Source organism: Lagenorhynchus albirostris, chromosome 6 (genome assembly GCF_949774975.1).
Source record: "Lagenorhynchus albirostris chromosome 6, mLagAlb1.1, whole genome shotgun sequence".
Taxonomy (NCBI): Eukaryota; Metazoa; Chordata; class Mammalia; order Artiodactyla; family Delphinidae; genus Lagenorhynchus; species Lagenorhynchus albirostris.
Window position 1 is genome coordinate 69,643,009 of NC_083100.1, and position 25,409 is coordinate 69,668,417.

Consider the following 25,409-nt stretch of genomic DNA (forward strand, 5'->3'; position numbering starts at 1 on the left):
TTGAAATAAGTCACTAATGCTAAGCTATAAAAAATAAAAAGAAGTAAGACTACCTTTCAAAATTCTTCTAAATGAAATTATCAGGTATCTTCAGGTCTCTAAGTAGGAAAATACAAACTAGGTAATATGACTTATCTCTTTAAGAAAGCTATTGCTCTCGTAAAACTGACAATGAGAATCTAGTGTTTACAAATGTCTAAAATACAGCAAGGAACAGAGATTCTTGCATTAGCTATTGTATATGCTCACAAGGGTGTCTCACCGTTCAGAAGTTTAAACACAGAAATGAAACGAGTATTGCACTACTTACAGTATGAAGGTGGATTTGGGATGAAAGACAGAATTTATAATACATGATCAAAGCAGTTTTCTGAATAATTGTGGCACTCCTCTCATATATATGTAAAAAATAAATTGAAGATCAAGTCATAGACAAGTCTCCCTGTCAACACCTTTCCCTGAGTCAGCTTTCTTCTCATTTCGGCTTTCAATGCTACAGGGGAAAAAGGAGAAATGCATTATTTCAATCCAGCATGGCTACTGGGAGGTCTGCTGGTTCAGACACAAAACCCATCAACCCCAAAGCACCACAAGGGCCCTTAGGCATTGCTCTTTCATGCTGCAAAGCATAGATAGATAGCAGCAATTAAAATCCTCTGCACTCAGTGAGACAGAAACCAAGAACTGCAGAAAAAGGGAAATTCAAGAAACAGAAACTAAAAAACAAAAACCAGACATTTTAAAAACTGTACCCAAAGCATGCAAGATTAATACCATGGTCCTCATTTGTGCAAATGAATCACTGATGATTGTTGAAAATGCCATTCATGCCCCTGTCTTAAGATAGCACTGACACTATGAATGACATAAACAAGATGGATGTCGCAGTAGGTATTTCTGGGCCCGGCTGCAAGTGGCGCATCCTTTGCGCACAGACTGGATTCTGATCTTTGGTGAGAACTGCGTTGTCGTCCAGAGGACAGACACGCCTCTGCTGGTCGGGAGGACCCGGTCACCCCGCACACTGCCCTCCAAACACCTGTGCCGTCTCTTCACAGACAAACCCTCCTCCTGTCCATCAGAGGAAGCATGTTTCACCCCACTCCTTCCAGAATAAACTCATTCCCAAGTGGCTTCTGTTTTAACTGTTCTCCAATTAACTTTATCAATGGGCAAACTGGTAATGTGACTCTATCATTTGTTTAAAAATATTTTTCCGATGTTCACTTTTCCTACTCTCAAGTTGACAATTTTCACGCGAAATTCAAATAATGCGCTGACACGCGTGAAGCTCACACCAAGAGTACATGCATGCTCCCGAGGGGCAGCTCTGCTCCCTCCCGGCCACGTCTGGCGCGGGCCAAGACGAACGCTGAGGCCCCTCCCGGGCCCCTGCTGCTGCCGACTCGAGGGCAACCCACACCCAGCCGCTGGGGCCCTGAGCTGCAAGAACCCACACATTTTTACTGTTAACTTTGGCTCTTAATATAACTATGAAACAGTTGATGGTGGGGAAACCCTTGGTTTTATATAACTCTTCTCCAAATAGGAAAGGGACAGTTAAAGCCCCCTTTTTCCTACAGGACCTCCTGTGCAGCTTTCGTAGTGGTCAATAACTTAGACACATTCTAAGAGTGTGTTTTTTAAATTGTTTTTCCTCCGATTCAAGCTAGAAACAGCCCTTCTCAGTTGTCACCACCACCCGGCGCCATCAGGTAAGAAGCGCCGGAGCTTCTGCCATCTCTGGCGCGCCGCCAGCACTGAGAGCTGGTGTGAGCGGGTGTCGACGGCACCCGGGTTTGTGCCTGCCACACTTCTCAGCACACAGTACTTACAGGTCAGAGCAAAGCGACTTTTCCTCTTTTCTGTTCTCCTTCCATGAGAAGAGATGACAGTGTGCACATGATGTGTTGAGAGGCTTAACTGTATTTTTAACTCCTCTATCTGCATGACTCACTTTCTTCTACTTTAAGTTCCTTTCAGATGACAAGTGTCTGCTACGCTACTTTCCAAATTTTTTCCCTGGGTGCTACCTGGCTCCCAGTGTCTTCTGCCAAACAAAGCCAATGAGAAAAGGCAGCGGCGGCAGGTGGAGGAAGCCCTGGGCTTGGAGTCAGAAGATGACATTCAGCTTCAGGAAGCTAAGAAGGAGCTGTGTGACCCTGGACTAGTTGTTTAATTTCTCTGGGGCTTGGTTTCCTCATCTGTACATTAGTTTTGGACTAAATGGCCTCTAAATTTTCTTGTAGCTTGAATGTCAGATTTCTGAGGCTGGTAGTCTCAATTCCAATGAGCTCTAACTTTTGAAAGATAGAAAAGCACATTCTATCTGTAGGAGACTGTGGGGACAGAGACATACTGGTCTCAACACATGCACAGTTCCTGTGTGTACAATGCTCCATAACCTTTCCATGAGTGAGCAAATTCCCAGTGACACTATTAGCCCCCAGGCAGTGAAAAAAAAAAGCGATTCAGAAAGTCAGTATCATTCACAGACATGCTTCCTCCTGATGTCCTACTTTGGTCATACTGGTTGTTTAGTTCCAAAACAATAACCAATTAAATGATTGGGCTTTTTTTCCCCCCTCTTTAAAACCAGTGGTTCTGGTATCAGATCAGATTGCAGCAGTGAAGCAGAAATTTTATAACCAGCTCAAGATGTCTATGAAAAAATATTACTGACTTGAATCTTCTCAGTGCATGGCTATTACTCTCTTTATTCCCTGTTACATTCATTTTCAGGATGCCAATCAATTCTAAACCTCCATTGTAATCAATATATTATATCAATATATATTTCTTAAATGTATATCATATCTATTACATGCTACTACAATAAACAAATATTGCATATCTATTATACACCAGGTACTTTGTAAGGACCAAGGGACACAAGATGGATGAGACAAAACATAAGGAAGTAATATTTCAAGAGAGGGCAAAATGTGACCCACTACCTTCATGCTGCCAGGCACTCTATGAAACTGTTATTTGTCAATGACACCATAGTAGTTGATATACACAACATTTACCAAGCAGTCATGAGAGGGCTGAGGCCTAGGAAATTAGAGCAAAGAAGCATCCAGCATGGAAGGGGGTGGGGGTGTGGGGACAGGAGAGCAGGGGCAGTGTCCCTAGACCCTAGCCTCTGCCACCAAGGCAAAGCCAAGTGCTGCCAGGTACCTGCCCAAGACATGCTGGTCTTGGGTGTCAGCGTATCACAGCAGTTGCTCACCTATTCTGATGCGATGTGGTTTTTAATGTGACCTATTTCTGTCAATTCATTTAAATAAGCTGTGGAGGAGCTTGTCCCATGCATGTATAGTGCTGTTGAACTAGGATCAAGTTAGACATCCTGCAGATGTGGTAAAGCCTGCAGTCAGTTCTTAGATCCTTCTTTCAGTTAAGCTGGGTAAATTTTTTATTTTTTATTTTTTTCTTTGCGGTACGCGGGCCTCTCACTGCTGTGGCCTCTCCTGTTGTGGAGCACAGGCTCCGGACACACAGGCTCAGAGGCCATGGCTCACGGGCCCAGACACTCCGTGGCATGTGGGATCTTCCCGGACCTGGGCACGAACCCGTGTCCCCTGCATCGGCAGGCGGACCCCCAACCACTGCGCCACCAGGGAAGCCCTAAGCTGGGTAAATTTTTTTGGACAACATAAAGCGAATGAAATAATGGAGAAAATATAACTGCTATTCCAAATTTCATTCAGAAAAGGTATCTAGGCTTCTCTGATAGGCATTAGGGCCTATAGTGGGGGATAGGATGAAAACACCTAGGGGTGGGGTGTCAGAGACTGCTGGGAAGCCATCTGAGGTCTCGAGAGAGAGACCCTGAGAACCTGGTCTTTAGGGCGTTTTTTGCCAATGGACACGCTAGCACGTATAGCATTTTTACAGTTCCTGGTCATCACACTTCAATGCCTTCAACAGATACCAAGAGAAAGCGGTGGCTTGGGGAGAGTATTGCTGTTGTTAGTATTGGTGGTTTTAGGATTTCTGGAAGCCACATTCTTTCTGCCAGTTTCCTCTGTTATGAAGAAGAAAGACTAACCGAGAGATATTTTTCACGTGGAAAGCTACAGATTTTATCACACTTAAAAGTAAAGAAAACTGGGTAAACTTTCATTCCACAATAGTTTTGAATCTCATGTTAGTGGGAACATAGGTTCAAAGAATAAGAAAAAAGTGGTTATATGAAAATATAAAGGGTGATCTATTTAAAATTGCATCTGCTTTTAGGCACACTACATTGTTCACTAGAATTAGTCTACTGTGAGAAGTAATCTGCCACATTTTAAACAATTGAGTTTTTCTGGTGAAAAGCATCACTTGACTTATTTACTTTAAGGAGTACCTAAAATATCATGACATAAAACTGTTGCTTGAACCAAAGAAAAATAGAGAAAGAGTTTTCACTATGGATCTGTAGAGTACAGGAAGAAAAGCAATCTCTAAGTCTGATTGTCTCAAATTCTACACATATTCCCATGGCTGGCATTTTATTTTGAGCTCGTAAACCTAGAGTTCACATTTTTAAAAATCAGAGACATGCCATATTTTTAATGAGAAAGGGTCCACAAGCATATATTTCAATAGGTTTGAGAAACTGCCCTTCTCATGACTGATTTTCTTCCAAGACGTCTAGCAAATCAGAGCTACTGTGAGGATGACTCTATCAGACTGTGGCAGGGATCTTTGGGAAAAGAAGATAAAGCACGTTTTAGAATAAAATATTACTTCTGCTTGAGCCAAGCAAAGAAATACATGAAGATTTTAAAGCCTTGTTAAAAGACAGAAAATATCAACCAAAAGTCTTTGAGAGAGCCTGTTGAGTAACTTACATTAACCTCCTTTTGGAGCAAGTGGTGGAGGTATTCGAAGGAGAGAAAGAGAGGGAGAGGGGGAGAAGAGGGAGAAGGAGAGAAAGAGAGAGAGAACATGAAGTAATCCCCCAGCTTTATGGGGTGAAGACTCCTAGACTCTCTGCACATCCACTGCTGGTGTTGTTTATGCTGTTTAAGATAGATATGACACTGAAGCAGCATGCCATTTTGGGGTGACAAAATCCATCAATAAGAGATATCCTCATCTAATATCGCCTCTTTTTCTAACGCATGTTTCCAGATAGTTCTCATGAAGATAAAGCTTGCAGTTTTGGAAGCATGCTGGTGCGTAAATGGAAGTTCCCAGCTTTGCAATTTCTTAATTCAAGGGATAAATTTTCTTTATCAAATATAGAAATTTGATGTTATTATTAAATACAGTTCTAAGAGGTTTGTTGATTTATATATGATGCATTTGTATAAGTCATGTGGGGAAAAATGTTTACTCAAGTTTCAAACCCTCTTAAAGAGCTGAGTGGTTATAGGAACACTGTAAACACTCAATGCGACACTGGATCTAAACCCAAGACTCCCCACGCCTTTTGCCTCCCCAAAACTCACACAAAGAACATAGGCTGACCAGGTTTCTAGAAGACACCATTTAACAAAAGGAAATGCAACCAAGGAATAGGTTTGAGGGAAAGGGTCTTACCTTTGGGGAATCAGCTTCTAGAGTGATTAGGAAGGGGAGCTTATGACAAAAATGTAATATAAAAATTAAGTAGAAAAAGTTAATTTAAGGTCATGAAAATAAAGGAAATTAATAATTAAACACCGTCCCAAATCCCTCAATCACTCTTTAATAAGAAGAAATATCGGCATAATACAGAGATTTTCTTCAGATCAACATCTAAGAAGACTGGATGGTTTGAACTCTTATTTATAAATTCTGGAAAATGCAGTTGGAAATCCTGCGATGACTCTTGATATTTAAGGACACACTCTTCCCACCTCATGCATTTAAAACTATCATCCACAACTGCAGGAGTTGTTTGTAATGTTTGCATACAGAGAAGAAAAAGTGGATAAAACTTTCTGGAACTGAAAGTTTTGGGGTAAAAAGGTTAGGGAAGGTTTTTCAGGGGGTTGGAATAAGGGACTGGAAATAATCTAAATACAAAATTACCATTGCATGTGCCATATGGGTTTTACAAAGGACAACAGGAGAATGAAAAACATGGTCAGACATCTAAGGGGGTCCTGAGAAGTGGGTGATGAGGGAATACACTAAAATCCTACTGCAAAAGAGTATGCTAAAATGAATGTCCAAAAATGTCCTGCATTGGGACTCATTTATAGCACCATTTCTCCCCACTGTCATAGTTTTGGAGTGAGCTTTTAATTTGAAAGGGAGATGTTGAAAACATACCAACAAATGTGATAATTGCGATTTCTATCCACTTTTTAAAAGAATTTTCTGAAAGATTTTAGATCTAAGTTCAATGGAAACCAATGCTATTCTTTTAACGGATTCATGTCATTAAATGACTGGGATCATTATAAATTCACATTATTTTAGGATTCAAACCTTTTAGAAGGAAAGCTTGACTCCTTATCTTTTGAGTTATCGGCAGTAATCAGAAGGTTCCTCCACAAGGCAGTCTTTGACATTTCATCAGAAATATTGATCACAGATGGATCATCTCTAGATAGGAGTTTACCCAAAATGAAACAATAAACATTAAATAAGAAACTGCAGTTATCTAGCGATAGACACTAAATATAGGACAGTCTTATGCCTCTGTACAGTATTTTTGATAATTAAAAATTAAGTATTAAATAGTTCTCTCTTCAAAAATTATGAAGAATAAAAATCTAAATGAAAGATTCTAGTTATATAGAAACTGGTTTGGGGTACAGTTTTCCTAATCCATTTCAAATGACAGAGTTTAGGTTCTGCATGTTCATTGCTGGGCCTCTTGCCTCTACATTCATAGCCCAGCAGAACTCTTCACCCCGCTGCTCAGACTCGACAGTGGCTCCCACCCACTCAAAGTAAAAGCCCAGTGGATGGGCTGTAAGGCCCTGTCCCTACCCTTACCCTCTAACTTCACCTTCTGCTATTACACCCCTGGCTCCTTCCTCTCCAGCCACAATGCAATGGCCTCCTGACTGTCCTGGGACACTACAGGCTTTCTGCTCCCTCAGGGCCTTGTACTTGCTCTTCCCTCTGCCTATAACATTCCTTTATGTGGTATAACCCTTTCCTTCCTTAGTTCAAATGTCACCTGCTCAGATAGGCCTTTGCTGACTGCTCCATTTAAAATTTCTGTTTCCATCGTCTCATAGCAACCTCATCCCTCTTTTTTGCTTTAAGATTTTGTTGCACTTTTCACCATTTGAAATACTGTATTACATGACTTGTTCATTTGTTTATTTCCTGTCTCCCCCCACCTCTACTCTACTTGAATGTCAGCTTCATGAGAACAAGGATTCTTGCCCATTGGTCCACTGCTGTTCCCCCACGACCTAGACAGAGCCTGGCACTTGGTATCCACTCAATAAATATTCATTGAATAAATGAAGGCAGCCTGTGTACTTGACAGAGGTTTTTCCAAATGACTGGGGGAGTCTGTAATATCAGGGCCTGTACTATGCTGCGTGCAGTTTTTACATTTTAAAACTGCACCAATTATAGGTGCCATTTAGAACTCTCTAAAACATTCCCAGGGCTAGAAAGGCAACCAAATATCAACAGAGATAAAACACAGGCCGAGTCAAAGAAAGTTTCATTGGGTGAGAAATCAGCGCTCTTCTTACCACACATAAAAAAAGATTCTCTGCTGTGGAAAAAGTCATGTTCTACAGAAATTCTAAGCTGACCTCACATGCCACTCATTGTGGACATTCACAAGAGGGCAACAAATTCAATTTTTAAGAGGAACACTGAGAGTCTGAAGCAAAACAGGTCTCACAGGCTCCTTCCTTGCCCAATCTGGACATGTGTTCTTTAATACCTCTAATTCATCCAGCCCTTGGTAACTCAAAGCATGAAATCAACTAGTTTCCAAAAGAGCGTCATGTAGAATATAAGTTTTTCATGATATTATGTGAAAAAGACTCTTGCGAGCAAAAGAGTTTAGAAAATGCTGGATACAACAAAGTTAAACTTTTTTTTTTAATGCCAGTACTAGAGTCTTTAATGTGCCAATGTGCATTATGAATCTCTAAATTAAAATGTGGTACGGAACATTTTTCAGACTAATTAAACCACAAAATCCTTTTAAGAGGGGTACCACAAGGGACTAGGTAGATTTCTATAGAATACAGTTGGGAATATGCTGATTCAACTAAACAATCAACAGGATTTTAAAATTTAAATATTGTAAAAAAAAAAAACAAGAAAGAGAGAGAGAAAGAAAGGAAAAATGCCTTCTAGACTTGTGCTCACTCTTAAGTGGTAGATGATAATTATATATTTTTAATCTAGGGAATATGGTCTTACAGTCAGACCCTGAAGATCCACTCCTATTTTTTAACTCTATGAAAAATCTCCTCAGACAAACGTCTTCTATGCTCTTTTACTGGTATGGCCCTATATTATCCTTAAGCACTTTGAGATCATATACATAATTTTTTGCCCAATACTTTCAAAAGTTTTATTATAACTTAGAGGAGTCTGCTTTTTTTCTCTTTTTGCTCTTTGTGCATAAAGAAGATTAGCACAATCTTATTTATGGAGAGTGACATAAATATTTCCTAAAACGGCTGGTATCCCTGAATCCTTCAATTCAGGAAATGGCTTATCTCTTTGGAAGTGTCTTTTTGAAGGGGTCAACGCTGTTTTTCCCCGAGTTCATTTACATGTGATGAATTCAATAAATACCTAGCTCATTTATCCCAGAATTAAATCTTGACCTGTCTTCAGGTACTACTTTCACAGAATATGAAAGAGAGCTTTCGTATTCATTATAAAATAGGAGAAGACTTCAGACAACAGCTCCCTGCCTCGCTTCATTTTAAGCAACTTGGCTATAGTCAGCATCTAGTGGCAGAACTTAGTACTGGGACAGGGTAATCTAACACCTAGTTTCAGTTCTTTCTACTCTAACATAACGTCAACAAGCCTCTATAGTAATCCACACATACGAAATTCTTCAGTAGAGTGTATAACAACACATTCCAGTACTCATATTGGTGTGTTCTTACATTTATATCTTACCTATAGTGCCCCTCCAATGGGAGTTGTACTGTGCCCTCATCTTCCATAGCCAGCATACTTTGTTCTTCCTGGCAAGGTAAGTGTAAAATATACAAAGTGAACCTGATGAGTCTCCACTTTACATTAAAGAAGAAACAGAGATTAATGGTTCACTATCTCATTAACCTCAGAACCTTCCACTTTGTTTGCATTTATTAATGCTAGCACAGGTCTTTTCAATAAAGCATCAGCTACCGAGAACATAAGTAATTAATGAGTCTTACACCACAAAGTAATTTAAATGCTAACAATAACCTCCCTCATGTCACTCAATGTAAAACATGGTTATTTTCCAAGAAGATTTTTTTTTAAAATAATCTAAATTTTACAAGGACAAACATATGGGTAATGTAATCGTTTTCATTGTTGAAATTACATTCCCAGAATGCTCTGTTAGAAAGGAATGAGAGATGTATTTAGGGCAGTGGTTTTCAAACTTTAGTTTATATCAGAATCACCTGGAGGGGTTATTAAAAATACAGATTACTGGGCCGCACCTCCAGAGTCTGATTCTGTCGGTTTGGAGCAGGGCCCAAGTAACACATCTAACAAGTTTCCAGGTGATGCTGATTATGCTGGTCTGAAGACAATACTTTGAGACTTGGAAATAGACAGTAGAAGGTATCTTTCTCTATGGACCAAAACACAGGAGTGCTTTCCACTTAGACTCCTCGTAAGCTTTTGTTTTAGGTCTCAGATTTCTTCTTACAATGACAATATTCCACCCTCCCCCAAAGGATGGTAATGCTTCATACATTCATTTCTTCATATATAATGTTTTAAGAGTATATCTTTGGGATGAAGATAATCTTATGTAGCACTGACATGTCCTGGTTTAGTTTTCAATAATGTTATAGTTAACCTTTTTCCATGTACCAAAATATAAACAGAGTTATCTCCAGATTATAGCTCCTATTTAATGCATTTATTTTCAAGTGGGTCAATTAGGAATGTTCAAGTTTAGAGAACTATTTGGGGCCATTTAAAAATGTTAGAATTATTGGCTCTAGTTCCAGAACTGGAATTTTAAGTTGTGTAGAGATGAAGAGCTAGGTGACTTTCCTGACCAAATGGGAACTGAAGACAGAAAACAGGGAAGGCCCTGGAGCCTCATTGCTTTCCCTCTTTCAGTAGCTTAGCAGTAGCTTGGCTGGTCTAAAGCAGGTTCCAGAAACACATGACCTTTGGCTGATGTCATTATTCCTGGCATGCAAGACTGTTCCTAGGGTCCTCAACTTGCATGCTGCCTAGTCTAAAGAACCATTGCCATATTTCTTGTTACTTAAAGAAACAGTGTTTTCTACAGTCCCTTCAGCTAACCTATGAATATATAACGTAATGTGTGGGCAGGTCTCGTTTTTACTCTTGAAGTGCTCTCCCTACACATCCAACCTGTGACTAAGGCAGGCTCCCCTCTGCTGGGACCTTAGCCATGCTGCATACAGAAAATCTATGCTCAGCCTATGCTGTGAATAATGGAGAGGCCAGGGGACTAGTATGAGATCTGCCACTTCTCTGCTTATAAACTACACCCCCTGCCCAAACACAGTGTTATATTTATACTCTGCAGTGCTATGGGCATGTGTCTGTTACCCCTTTGCATTACAGGAATTCATTCTATTCTCTTTCCCTGTTACTTTTCAAGGAAAATTTTTCTTTTAAGACCTCTCAGATGTACATTATTTCTTATGTATTATGCCTATTCCCCATGTTATTTGGAGATACCATTAGTACTAATTCATGGTGAGTAGACAGTATCATTGGTTTGAAATTAAGCATTAGAGCAGAGCTAATCTGTAGTCTAAAATGATGCATGCCTTGCAAATGGGTTAGTCTCTATATATGGAAATAATACATGTGCCATATTAATTTATATGCACATCACTGAGGCCATGGGCAGAACATATGTATCCTTTCAGGAAGAAAAGGTTATCTTAATGCACATGGAGGAACATAAAGAGAAAATATTCAGCAACCCCAAACACTATTTAAGTAAAACCAAATACAAACAAAATGTAATTCTTTCCTTGGTTGTCCACTGAAAGGTAAGCTTGGTATGTAGTATCTTTTCTGACCAACTTGGAATAAAATGTCAAGAAGTCAGGTAGAAAAGGTTTAATAAAGAGTAAAATTCTAAAAAAGCCATCAGTGCTTAGGTTACCTGGCAGCAGAAAACTAAGGCTCGAGATTCAATCTAACAGCAAAAAATTGGACCAAAGCTTTGGGAACAATTTTGGTTTTTTCCTCAGATGATTTTCCACTTTTCTCTCAAATTGCTTTCAATAATTATTTTGCACTCTGTGGCTTGTTAGCATGTGTGGGCTTTATACTAGTCATAATTCTATCCAAACAAAAACTCATCACCTCTAAAGATAGCATTTCCAAGCCATGCTTATCTGAAGAGAAGGGTGGCAGAGCAGCCGCTGCCTTCAGTGCCAGAAGGAAGCTGGGTGGGCCCCAGAGCTCGGGGATAGAGGGCCGGCTGCATCCTAGGCAGCACTGTGAGGAAGCCAAAAATTGAGACTTTCTGGGGAGGAGCAGTCAAACCAGGCACCAGCCGTCATGACAATCACAACCTAGTTTATCTCAATCATACAGGAAAAGAGAGAGAAAGCAAAAAAGCTTACTGGGTATCCTTCACTTTATAAGTCTGAAGTATCCTAAAATGAGTTCCATTCAGCATTTCATTTACACAGTGTCCATCAAAAAATATGCTGAGCTCTACAACATGGAGATTTTACAAAGGATGATGATCAAAATTTTCCCAAGAGCACCTGAGGGGTTTTGCCAGTTTGACTAGAGGAATGTCCATATTCTGATTTGAACACCATCTTTTAATTGAGAGGGCCAAAGCATTGTTCGGATACTAAATAAGTGAAGGACAGTTAATGCTATATCCAGTAAAAGGCAGAAAAATAGAGGCTTAAAAACAAATCTATTCAATAGCACTCAAATATTTACTGAGCACGTATTATGTGCTAGGCACACAGTGAACAAAAAGAATAATCCAGGAGCTATTCATGAATCCATTCAGCAAATATGTATTAAGCATGATCTTCAAGACAGGTAATCTGCTAGGTACTACTGGGTATACAACAATGAAAAGAAAGCCATAAACTCTACTCTCAGAGGATGAGAAGGATAGGACCAGAGGCAGTGGTATCTGGGCCAGTCTTATCTGATCAGTTTGGTAATAGAAAGGAAGAAATTTAGGTGGGAAGATACAATATGGGTCAAGGATAAAAGGTAGGAATAAATAGGACATGTTTGCATGACAATGAACAACTAGCCTGGTTGGGGCCAAAGGCCTGTGCTGAGTAGAAAAGGAAAATAAAATCAGGGTTAAATCGTGGTGTGTTTTGATGAACACGATCTTATATATAAAATTACATCATGAATCTGAATTATAGTTTGTGACAGTGTAAAAGATACAATTCATATATTATGATACCTAACAAATGCTCTACCTAATGAAATAGGTAACATCTGTTACTGTATCCATTTCTCAGGTAAAGTCTGTATCTATGTAGGAGCCCTCAAATAGCTCAAAGTACAAACAACAGCAGCACAGAGCCAATGTTCATAAAGATGTCTATCGTATTAGAGAGAGAAAACATTCAGCGGTTTTAGAATTCATAGATCTTAAAAAACGGAAGGGACTTCAGAAATCAAGTTTAACCCCTTTATTTTTACCCAAGAAGACAACAGGGCCTACAGAACCTAAGAAGTGTTTGATCATTTCCTTCCCCAATTACTAATAGAATAGATAATGCTACAAGCATCTCACACACACACACACACACACACACACACACACACACACACACACACACACACACATACACACTTATAATAATTTGTAAACCATAAAATGTTATAAGAGGTATTCCTTAAAATTTCCAATATGTAGAAGAGCCAATACATACGACAACTCACTTTAACAATGAAAACTGAAAAGAAAAAATAGGGAGGAGAAGTAGTCTATACAGAATTCATGGATGCAACATGTTTTTTCATCAGAATATTTGATTCAGTTTCTCTAATTGACTTATCTAAATTATTATAAAATACAATAATTCTTGGATTTAGAAGACTATATTCTGGTGAGGTAAAGTCTGTGGGTTTAGGAAAGGTCTTGCCTTAAATTTTAGCACACCTCAGAATCACCTGGAGGTCTTGTTAACACAGAATCTGGCCCTATCTCCAGAGTTTTGACTCAGTAGGTTTAGAATTCAGATTGTAACAAGTTGACAGGTGTTGGCTGATACAGCAGAGGTCATGGGACTACACTTTGAAAACCACTGCTTGAGGAAGAAGAATATGCTTGCCTTGCTCTCAGATTCAATTAGAAATAACATTTGCCTGTGCAATAATTAGGCCATGCTTCCCAAATCCACAACCAATTCTGATCTTTCTGAGCAGTAAGACACATTCTCTAATTTGTTTAATGGCACTTGTTTTTAGATTGCTTTTCCATCTTCTTGGCCTTGCTCATGAGACTGCTTCATACAGATCACAAGTCCCACTCGCCCCCCCTCCTTTTTTTCCCTACAGCATATATGTTAGAGTGAACCTCCCACAAACCAAGAGGTGTCAATATCATGATCACTGCACAGAGTTGAATTTCCAGGATTTATCTAACGTTAACTTCCTTCTCCCTCACCGAGGAGCAAACATTCTGCTGGGGCTTACTGCTTTAACAGCAGCTCTTTTGTCAAATGTGTACAATGTCCTAGAGAATACTGAAGTAGGAAGGAAAGCGTGTTGGTACTCTGAGCACATTTGGACATCCAGAATTTGATTCTGCAGTCTTCCCTTTACACAGAGCAATGTGCAAAATGTCAGGGTTCCAATATTCATTTCTATCCTGATTATAATCCTTTCTTTCTAAAAACTGAAGCATATGCATATGCATATGCATGAAGTACATGAAAATTTGGAACAGAAGCTCTGCGACCTTGGACTGGCCTGTGTAGCTATTTATTCTGCTTAACTCATTATTGAATTTTAAGGTCAAACTAATGTTTTCTCAGTGCCATAAGACCAGAAGTGGGCTACTGATAGTAAAACCTTGGATGATAAAGGTACAAGCTTGTAACTATCATCAAAAGGACAAGAGGTGAGACTATTTTAAATTCAAGTCTCAGGGAGCTGAGACATTTCTGCTCTTTACCATCTTTCCAGATCACAATCAAAGTTATGCAATTAATTTGAGTAATTGCAGAAATGCAACACTTTTTGAAGAACTTGTTCATTTACCATGTTAATGTACAATCTCTTGGAAGACTGAGCCTTGGTATAAGATGCCAAGTAAGAAGATCACATCCTTCGGTGGAGACCATAGTCTCAAGCAAATGGAATACCGAGATCTGGGTGACCAAGTAGAAATTCAACCAGAATTCAAGTTTTAGTGTAATCCTTCTTAAATCTTCCAACTCTCTATACTGATCATATTCTTTTAATACTAATTCCAAGTTAGAAAGTTAACATCTTTAATTTAACTTTTCTCTCTCCACTTCTCAGATGGAGAATTATCTTTCTTTGCACTGGTCAGACTATATTTTAATGTTCAATTATGGATTATTTCTTGACTGTATTATTTGTTTACTTGTTTCTTTCCATGTACTGAGGATCACATTAAAGTATCATCATATTAATCTATTTGAGAATTTAAAGGTCTGTAAACCTGCCTGATCAATGTATTACAAGGCATTTTCCCTTACTTTTTCTCATACTCCGAACCGAAGGATACAGCTGTAACTTTGCCTCAATAAATCTTTAATCTCTTTTTGAATCCTTTTAGAAAACTTGAGTTCTAGGAATTTTAGTAATATTTAATTACTTCTAAAATCTTTAAAACAATCAGAAAACAGTCAACACCCCATTGGCGTACAATGGGTTCATAATATAAAAAGGTTAGAAGCTCATTACATAGCATCTCTGCCTATCTGAAGTTAATAAATTCCAAAATGGACATATGGCACACATACATATAAGTACCATACATATGTAGCTATGTGAATGGTTCTGGGCAATGGAAACGGCAGATTCTAATACATTTATGATTACTGTCAAATTTGTTCTCTCCTATTTCACAGACATATAAAGGAAGAATCTGAAATTTTCTTTGAATGAAAAAAGGGAAGAATATTAAGCATAATATATTATATATACATATTATTTTTCTTTTTATAAAGTTTTAGAAGGGCAAGAATGTTCCACGGTATGGATATGGCCTAAGGAGAATGCTGTAAAAGGAATGATTGTATACCTGGGGGTGTTGCTAGCTTATTCCTACAGAATTAGTCGAGATATTTGACAGGAAGTCAAAGCAGGAAAATAAAGCAAAATTACATTTGTAAGTTACTGCATCAGAATACTTAACATTCTCATTATCAGAAAGACTATGCGGAAGCTTGTGGTCAATGAGTTTTGTATTCAAAGTTGTCTTCCTTGGAATTTAAACCTTCTTAGAAATTGTTTTCAACCTGAATAAATTTTAATTATGTCAAGCATGGATACTTTAAGGTTTTAGTGTTTCTATATTCTTGTGTCTATTTATTTACATTTATCTTATACCAAATTCTGTCATATTCTTCTTGAACAGTACCTGAGGATGAGAGCAAACCTTTACTAAAGCCCTAAAAACAAACAGAAATTATCCAAATATCTTAGTTAAAGCACTATTAAAAAAAAACTCTCATACTTAAATGAGAATATATCAACTTGGAAAAATAGTTAAAGCACTATTTTTAAAAAATTCTCATACTTAAGAATATATCAAACTTACAAAAATAAAGAAACATGATAATTTTATAACGACATTTTTAACATTATATAAGTATTGCTAGAAGTATGATACTAAGTATGACTTCTACAACATTTGGGAAAATTGAAATAGTCATATAGAATTAAGATACACCATTACGATCAATCTTTAAATGTGGAATCCGTCGTCGGTAATAGGACAACATGGAAAAGTGAAGAAATGCCAGACAGTCACATATTATATAGACTTATCTGTAATCCATTAGACTCTGTGGCCTAATCTGGACTCATCTAATGGCTAAGTAAAACCTAAGACCATTGAAATGTTTGCAAACAAATTCCCCAAAGGAAAGAGGAATATACCTATGGTTTGAGAAAATACACCACAGGTAGGAAACTGAATATATTTACTGACTGTCGTATAGGAGAAGAAAAAATGGAAAGAATAATGCGTAAGTCTCACCAAGCATTTTCTTTCATATTCATTTCCAGTTACATGAAAATTTTATTCTTATATTTTACAATCTATGGACCCGATCATTCTGCTAAATGATGAACTTGTCATTTTTTTCATTTTTACTCTTTTTAGTTTTTACATACTTTAAAAATATTATGATTACTAGCCTTCAAAATAGACCCAGGCTTATACACGAATTTAAATAAGTCATAAAACTTAAAACCAATTGTTCTAACATATGAAACAGAATAGGATAAATCAGCAGTCTGTGAAAGTAATTAAATACCCAAAGTTTCTCTAACAACATTTACTCAAAGCACTTTGAAAGCAAATCAGATCGACGTGTTTTCCTCTTAAGTATTTCATCTATTTCAAGAATAACTAATTTAATCTTTTAATTAGAATTAGAATCTTTTTATTAAAACTTTGCTCCCTAGGAAAATACCAACAGTAATAATGTCTTTTTTTTTCTTCTCACATATTCAACCAAAAAGCAATCATTGCATGACTATAATTTGGAAAAATTTGAGCATCAATAAGTTTCTGAAATCCTGAAGGGAGGAATCAGAAAAATAAACTTTGCAGTTGTAAGGATAGTAAAGGACAAAGTATTTGCATATTTCATTAGGGTTTGGTTTACTCATGTAAGATGTGTCCTCTCTCTGTTCAAGTTCCAGCTTGATGATTTTAAACATCAATCTTCCAAAATAGTCCACCTGTGTTTGTCACTATCTAAAGCTAAACACAAAAATTTAGCTTTGCAAAGAGCTATTACTGTGCAAGTGTTCCTTTTTCTTTTCTTTATAAGATACTGATTTTGCTCTGACTTACTTCTTTTTCAGCATCTTCTAGTTTCTTTTTCTTACTCTCAGGCATTAAATCATCCAACCAGCTGAGTTCCCGTTTGGTAAACAGCAAGTCCATCAACTTTCTTACAAATACCAGAGCTAACACCTGAAGTAAATAATAAAGCAGTTTAAAACAGGGAAAAAATATAAATGGAAGGTTTAGATTTGTTTGTTTTTTGGTACAAACAAGTCAACTTCAATTAGGGCTGACATTAAAGTGAAATCTGAAGATATGTGCGTATAAAAGATATTGAGTGTACTTTTGCTTCCTTCACTTCCTTTTCTTACCACATCTCCAGAATAATGGCTATCATTTTACCCATTATACAAGTCATTTAAAGAAGCAATGAAAAAAACTATATATTTGACTGTTTCCTTAAATACACATAGTTAATAGTTTACATTATTTTAAATGAACATTAAACCATTATTACCTATGCTGATGATATTTTAAATTACTTATAGTAATTCAAGTTCACTTTATTTTTGAAGTATTTGAAACTGGTTTAAAATAGTTAATAAAATTTGATTTTATATACTGCAATAAAGATGTTAAAAAAATTTAATTTCAAAAATCCCCTTACATTTTCAAATTTGCTAGTATATCTGTAAAGTTAAATTTTGAAAGTTTATGTCTTCCACCCAACTTCAATTAATTCAAACTACTGCTAATATTCAGAATGATAGAGATGAAGCTAGTATGAATCACTGAAATTCATATATAATCTGAAACCCAATCTTAGTTCCTAGTTTTAGTGGGTAAAGTTTATACCAAGATTTCCAAAAATTGTTCAAAATTATTCTATTGATCCAGTTTGTTCATGGATTTTCAAAGAGAGCAGAAAATCAGAGGAGGAGAAAAAGAGTTGAGTTAGAAGTTTCATACCATCATGGGAAAGACAATAGCAGCTCTTGAAACTTTTATTATCCACAAAAGGCCAAGGCAACTCATCTGAATAACTGTGAAGAGATGGACTTTTCGAAGTGGTACATGCCTTAGATATATAAAATCTGGTTGATGTTTTGCAGGCATCCAGAAGAGCTTTATTCTATCGAAGAACTAGAAGATAAACAGACTAAATTGTTTTTTACAGACAGCAATAGAAGTAGGATAAGTAAATGTATAATATGGTCCAATATATGGTAGATCACACTTAAGTTGACATCAGGACAATACTATTGTTAAGCGTACACTCTGAAATAATACAGTTTCAGTTTTATAATATCCCACATTTTCTTGAATATGGACACATGTTATAATTTAAAAGAGTTTAATAACATTAAAGCCAATGCTAAATGTTGCTCCCTCAGAGAGTATAGCCTTGAAAGAAAACATTATCATCATCCTCTTCATCATCACATCACAATTTCTTCTTTTACCTGCCCCTTAAGCACTAGGGTTTCCTGGACTCTTCTTTCCTGAATAGCTCATCCGTTCCCATTGTTTCAATTTTCACGTACTTGCTAAAGACTCTCAGACCTCAACTCTACTTCAGCTCTGTCTGTCTTGAGCTCTCAACCCACAACCAGCTGCTGAGTAGGATGTCCTGACCTCCTTAGTTTGACTCTGCTGTTTTGGCCTTGCCACTTTGATCCCCAACAAGGTTTCGGTGCTGTTTCTAAAAATACAAACATCTTGGCCATAAAGATTTAACCTAGATGAATTATTGTTAATAAAGTATTTTTCAGAGCAAATTTTAACTCCGTTTAATTTCTTGATCAAATTTGATCTTCAATCACATTTTACTTATTAACAAACTGTACCGCATGTTAGCTTTATTTTATGTGGATCATTTTGTTTAATTTTTCTCAGGCCAAATTTTGCAGTTTTCAATATTTCCAACAAGAAACGATGATTTAGAAAATGACAGTTTCAATCAGTCAGTTCTATATCATACCATTTCTACAGGAATATCTCCTATGCATTTTAAGAGTAATATCAGATTTAGTCCTTAGCTACTTTATATAAGAAAATTGTAAGCAATTCTCATCAAATATTCCAAAATTACTCTAATATGGCAAGGAACAAATGCCCATGAAGTCAAGTAAGTGTTAGTGGCAAAACATCATGTTTGTCCAATAAAGACGTTAAAAAAAAAAATCATGTTTTACCAAAGCCTCCTCATATCCCAAATTCAACATAAACCCATCTTTCCTTCTGTGTGCAGCATGACCTTCCCTCAGGCTTCTAAACCAGAATCATACATAGTTTAGCCCATCCACTGTTCATTTATTCATTCATATTCATTTATACATTCCAAAAAATTTGTTGAAAACCTTCTATGCAGAGTACTAAGTGCTGAATTTGTTTCTGGTTTATTCATCTCTATATTGTTCACAAATATTTCACTGGGTCTTTTTATTTCTACCACCTAAATATGTCTTAAAATTACATGTCATTAAATAAATAAAACTCTGCGCGGTGGAGGTGGCAATAGGGAAGAAATAAAGTAAAATCCTTGGGGTTATAACCGAATGTTTCAATTTCTATAGAACTAATTTTTCCCAGCCACCATTTCTCCATTTGTGAAGTTATGTTATTGCATAAATGTACTTCAGTGTGTGAGTGCTTCACTTGTTATTGCTTAAATGGCACATTTGCTTTACTTTGGATTCCTGAAGTGCTGGAGTGAATATAAATGTGGTTATATATCAGAGTACAGAAACAGCATTCATGAGAACACTAATCTGTTCTTTCTGCCATGTTGCACAGTGAAAAGCCTAGATAAGTTTCTTAATATTACTGAACAGGTAACACATAGGGCCCTCCAACAAACAGGGTAACAAATTGACATGCTTCTTGAACGGCTGATATTTGGCACATTTTTAATTATTATTACTCAAGTAATGATAATCATGCTAAACGTATTCTGAGTTTTGCATTTGCCTTTGATCTTGTCCTAATATCAGTATCCCGTTTCCCCATCCAGTTAACCACAAAATACCAAATAGGAATTTCAACTCCCTGAGTTTGGGGCTCACTTAAATTTTCACTAACTCTGTTTCTCAGTGTGAAACCCTATTTGCTGTTTCATTGGTGCTATTTAGAACTCATTGTACTTTTCTCATGGGCCTTTGATAATGTTTTCCTCAATTTTCATTTGAAAGATTCACACCCCAAATAATTCCAAAATTTGACATTCTTGTTTAGTTCCAAACCTCATGGGTATAAAATCATGTGAGTGGAATTAGGGGGAAAAACCTGTTGCAGCCTATCAAAATGATTTTACTTTGTTTCTTAAACTTCTGCTGCTGTATTGATGTGAGCCCGAGGCCTAAGAATAAATACTTTTCACTTACGGTTGAAATTAGTACTCATGGAACCTCTGCCAAAGGCAAAAAACACCTAAAAAACCCCAGCAAAACAAATAAACAAAACCTTTTCAATACTCTTCCCTATCTGCCTTACCAAACCAATTCTTTTAAAATATACTTTTCATACATGAAGTTACAGCTGAGCAAATTAAATGTAGTTTGAGTAAAATTAAATGCATAACACTTCTCAACCATCTCCTTCTCCCAAGTTAATTTTACCCAGTGGCAGGATGAACAGAGTCATGCTATGTACTTTGGGTGTTCAGTGATCTTACAGTAACTTCATATTAAAGTTTTGCCTCGGTTCTGACATTCAGTAGTATCCTAAGGCTAAAGTGGTTTTCCTTCTCCCAAAGGCAGAAGCTGGTTAGTTGTTTATTCAGGAAAAGAGTTCCTGTGCTGCCTGTTCCTCAGTGTTGAGAGTTTAGCTAAGCTATTCCATAGTGTTGCTGCCTTATCATCCATTTTGTTTGATCAAGCAGCCTGAGGGGACCTTAAACTACCCTAACCCCTCATGCAAGTGTACGCCTTAGACAGCTGCCGGTAGAGTCGCAAATAGATATAAGTTCCTGATGTAGCTTCTCCAACGGCCCTTGTGATCAGCAACCTCCCTGCCCCCCACTGCCTTCTCCTTATACACCCCTTAGATAAGACTCCCACAAAGCTTACCAAAACCCTGCTCTTTCGATTTGAAGAGTCCAATTCGGCCTTAGCCCAGGAACCCCAAAGCACTCCACCCACTGACCCTAATAAAAGCATGTGTCCCAAGTCCTGTCTCCCTCTCTCTGTCTTCACTTTGTCTGGACCTCCCCATGCGGCCCCTCAAGGCCAGGTACTTCCTGTGTAGACCTGTGAGTGATAAACTTCTCTATTTCAGTTTCTCTTGTGGTCTGTTGTTGAACCGCAGTTCACCATCCAGCACCCTGTGCTCCACTTAAAAAGTGTTAATTTGACAAATTCATAGCACTTATTCAGATGACTTTTCCTCTGTAGGTCTCTGAATGGCAGTGAGTCTGGCTTGTCAAAGAAAACGTGGTACTTTATATTGACTTTTAGCCAACAAAAACAAACTATACTTCACAATAAATAATCCTCAAAAGTAGTCTCTTTTTCAAGAAAATTTAAGTGTTTTGGAACAATAATGTTGTTATAAAACAAGATGATTCAAAGGCAAATTTAAGTCGAAACCTGTGTTAGTTCCCTAGTGCTGCTGTGACAAATTACAACTTGGTGGCTTAAACAATAGAAATTTATTTTCTCACAGTGTGGAGGCCAGAATTCCAAAATCAGAGTGTTGGTGGGCCATGCTCCCTCTGAAGGCAGTAGGGAAGAAAATTTCCTTGCCTCTTCCAGCTTCTGTTGGTTCCTGATGTACCTTGGCTTGTGGTGGCAAAATTCCAATCTCTGCCTCCACCTTTATGTGGCTTTCTTCCCTATGTCTCTCTGTGTCCTCTCCTCTCCTCTTCTTATAAGCACCCCAGTCACTGGATTTAGGGTTCACCCTAAATCCAGGGTGAGCTCAGTTTGAAATCCATAACTAATTACATCTGCAAAGACTCTATTTCCAAATAAGGTCACATCCTGAGATTCCAGGTGGATATGAATGGGGGGAAGAGGCACTATTCAACCCACTACAGTAACATAAGCAGGAATAATTTGTCAACAGCCTCCGTAAAAATTTAGAATAATCTTGTGGTACTTTTGAAATGTGTCCACAGATTCTTTGGTATTATTCTCTTCAAGAGATGGACTCTAATTTCCCTCCCTGTGCATGCAAACTGGACACAATGACTTGCTTCTAACAAATAGAAGAAAAGTGGAAGTGACCGTGCGTGACTTTGGAGATTGTCAATAGGCACAGTGACTTTGCCCTCATTCTCTCTCGTATTGTTCACTGGGATGGAAGTTAGCTTCTCTAGTGTGAGGACATTTAAGTGTCTGATGGAGAGGCCTCCTACCAATAGCCAGAGAGGAACTAATGCCTCTTGCCCTCAGCTATATGATAAGCCATCTTGGACATACACCTTCTAGTCCTATTCAAGCCTTCAAATGACTGCAGCTCTTGTCCACATCTTGATAGCAACCACGTGAGACATCTTGAGCCAGAATCACCCAGCTAGTAAGTTCCCAAATTCATGACCCACAGAAAGTGTGAGATAATAAATGTTTACTGTTTTAAGCCACTAAGTTTTATAGCAATTTGTAATGTAGCAATGGGAAATTAATACAAAAACTATATTTATTTAACCAATACTTAAACAATTAATAAGGTTTTCCTTATTAATTTACAAAATAATTCTATAAAGACAATTGTAATAACAACAGGAAAACAAACATAAAAGGAAAAAATATCACCCAGGAGCTCATTACCTTAATAAATTGTCTTTATTTCTCTACCTTCCTTCTTAATCCACCCACACGCACAGTGTTATAAACCTATCATAGCTACAACTCATTTTTCCACTTTTTCACTTTGCATTTCACTTTGTCATAAGCATCTTTACTGTGTTATTTTTATAGTCATCATATTTATCAATTTTAAACTAATATTCCTTAGATAGCTTAATTATTTTACTGCTGTTGAATAATTGGGTTGTTTCCAATATTTTGATAATATGTGTTACAAGGAACATCTTTGTGCAAATTTTTTTTTCTGTTTTCATAGATAGATGTCCACATACATGATCACAGTATCAAAGATCAAAAGTATTTGGATATATTTTAAAATGTACTGCTATCTTTTTCTAAAAGGATTATAAAGTCTAAACCTTTTACAGTTTTAATATACTCATAGTAAACAAAAGTACCGTCAGATTATGAACCAGTTTGAAGAAATTTAATTGTAGTCTGAAAGCTGCTCCTCAGATAATGGCATTTTTTTAGCTGCCACATGACTTAGCATCAACAGACCTTAAGATAAGTCATCACAGATGTGCTTGTATTACTGTAATTTACCTGAATTCCTTTTAGCGATGAAGCACCCATATAAAGGAACACTCCATATAGCACTGGCATAGGAATAAACTGTAAAAGAACAATTAGAAAAAAGGCACAAGTTATTTTCAAATATAATGTGGTCAATATATTCTGCATTTCCAAAGAAAAACACAGAAAAATAAATAAATATTTTAGAAGCAGTGTAGGGCAGAGCCAGAAGACATGGGTTAAAATCCCAGCTCTAAGCACTTTTTAGCTGCATAACCTTAGGTAAGTTACCTAAGCTCTCTGTGCCTTAGTGTCCCAATATCTAAAAAGGGATAATAATAGGTCTGATATAAGTATTTAATAGGTCAAAACCAATAAAAACACATATGATACGTAATAAACAATAAATATTAACTATTATTATTATGCTGCTTTAGGGAAATTTGAATTTTGTTTCACAATGGTAAGATATTTAGATTAAAGGTGAAGGATGGAGCTAACATTTAGACATCGTTCCTACATTTTACCAGATACTTGTAAACATGTGGACCGTTCAATTTTTCTCTTTTTATTGGAATACCTCAGCATCATTTTTTTCTCTATAATTACTTATATAATATAGAAATTAGTTCTTGCAAATTGTGTAAATTATTAAATAAAGGTAAACTTGTATAAATTATTAAATAATTCAATTAGAATTTTCAAAGTATGGACAACTAAAATGAGTTATAATTTAAAATACAATGAACACACCTTTGAAGTACCTGTCAAAATTATATGACAAAACAATTACTCTTTAATGCTCTTTAAAATGGATTCAACTATTTTATTTTATTTTATTTTTTAAGGATAGAAGTGAGACATACTTTATTTCATAAATTGAGATTAAATTTTATACACAGAAAAATAGCTGTTAGTAAAATTATGATGGGGTTTAATAAACCCAAATACATTCAGAAAGTTCAGGATTCAACTACTTGAAACATAAAAAATAAGTATGTATAATAATGATGTTCATGTAGTAGTTTTATGAAACATTTAAAATACAAAACTGCATATGTGGCCGTGACCATGACATTGCTTATCTCTGTACCTCCACCTTATATTAAGTAATATTAATTGCAAATATATCTGTCCACTGACAAGAAAATAGAAACTTTATTTTGTGTAGGCCTACAGCAAACTCAGGTCACAAGTCAGTCAGAGATGAGTGACTCTTTCCCATAACCTGATTTTCATTTCAAAATTACAATAATAATTTCCACAAATTTTACTCTGCCAGGTTTAATTTTTTTATGTATTTAAGGATTCTAAAATATAGCACATAATTTCCCTTGTTAAGAAGCCATATAAACATGGTAAAAATTCATCACTTTCATCACATGCCATACAATATTTACAAATTGATGGCTTAGATGCAAATGAAATTTCTTAAACAATAATAAATATATTCTTCCTTCTCTCAAATTCATAAAGGCAGATTTCATTACCTTCAGAATACTGGTCATAAAGACTGATGAACCCATAAGAATAAAAATCATAAGCCCAGTAACCCTTTGCTCCCGAATGCCAAGAAATTTGGGTTGTTCTCCTGGAGCTGAACATTCTGATTCCAGTTTTAGGCTGTTGACATGAGTGATGGAGAGGACAGTGGCAGCCACAAACCACGGCAGGCCCATGATGGAGCACACACCAAGCATGACAGCCACCATTAATAGATCCAGATGGTACCCACAACCTTTCTGTTAAGAGAAAGAAAAGAGGATTCTCATACTACCTGAATTTGGCATAGAGACCAATGACACCACCACCATGGAATAGTAAAGAATAGAAAAGAGATACTATCTTGAATCTTGTATAACTGATTCTAAAATGCAAAATAAATTAAAAAGATAACAGTCTTAAAATATATAATCCACTTAAAGAAAAGTTGCAGGTGTTCCTACTGCAATTATGATTATAGTGGCTTCTACATATTTTAATAGGTTTAATGTAATTCTGGCTTA

At 36.8% G+C, this 25,409-nt stretch overlaps 1 protein-coding gene across 2 annotated transcripts in view; it reads right to left on the reverse strand.

Moving 5' to 3' along the window:
• Window positions 1–426: 426 nt before the first annotated feature.
• The window catches only part of SLC4A10 (solute carrier family 4 member 10), a 222,406-nt gene continuing 197,423 nt past the window's right edge, over window positions 427–25,409 (reverse strand). For both annotated transcript variants that reach the window (XM_060151482.1, XM_060151483.1), the window contains 7 exons: window positions 24,894–25,145; window positions 23,434–23,502; window positions 18,050–18,223; window positions 17,147–17,269; window positions 9,052–9,119; window positions 6,418–6,534; window positions 427–493 (listed from right to left, as the gene is read on the reverse strand). In XM_060151482.1, coding sequence (XP_060007465.1) covers window positions 427–493; window positions 6,418–6,534; window positions 9,052–9,119; window positions 17,147–17,269; window positions 18,050–18,223; window positions 23,434–23,502; window positions 24,894–25,145 — 870 coding nt within the window. The remainder of the gene's footprint in view (window positions 494–6,417; window positions 6,535–9,051; window positions 9,120–17,146; window positions 17,270–18,049; window positions 18,224–23,433; window positions 23,503–24,893; window positions 25,146–25,409) is intronic.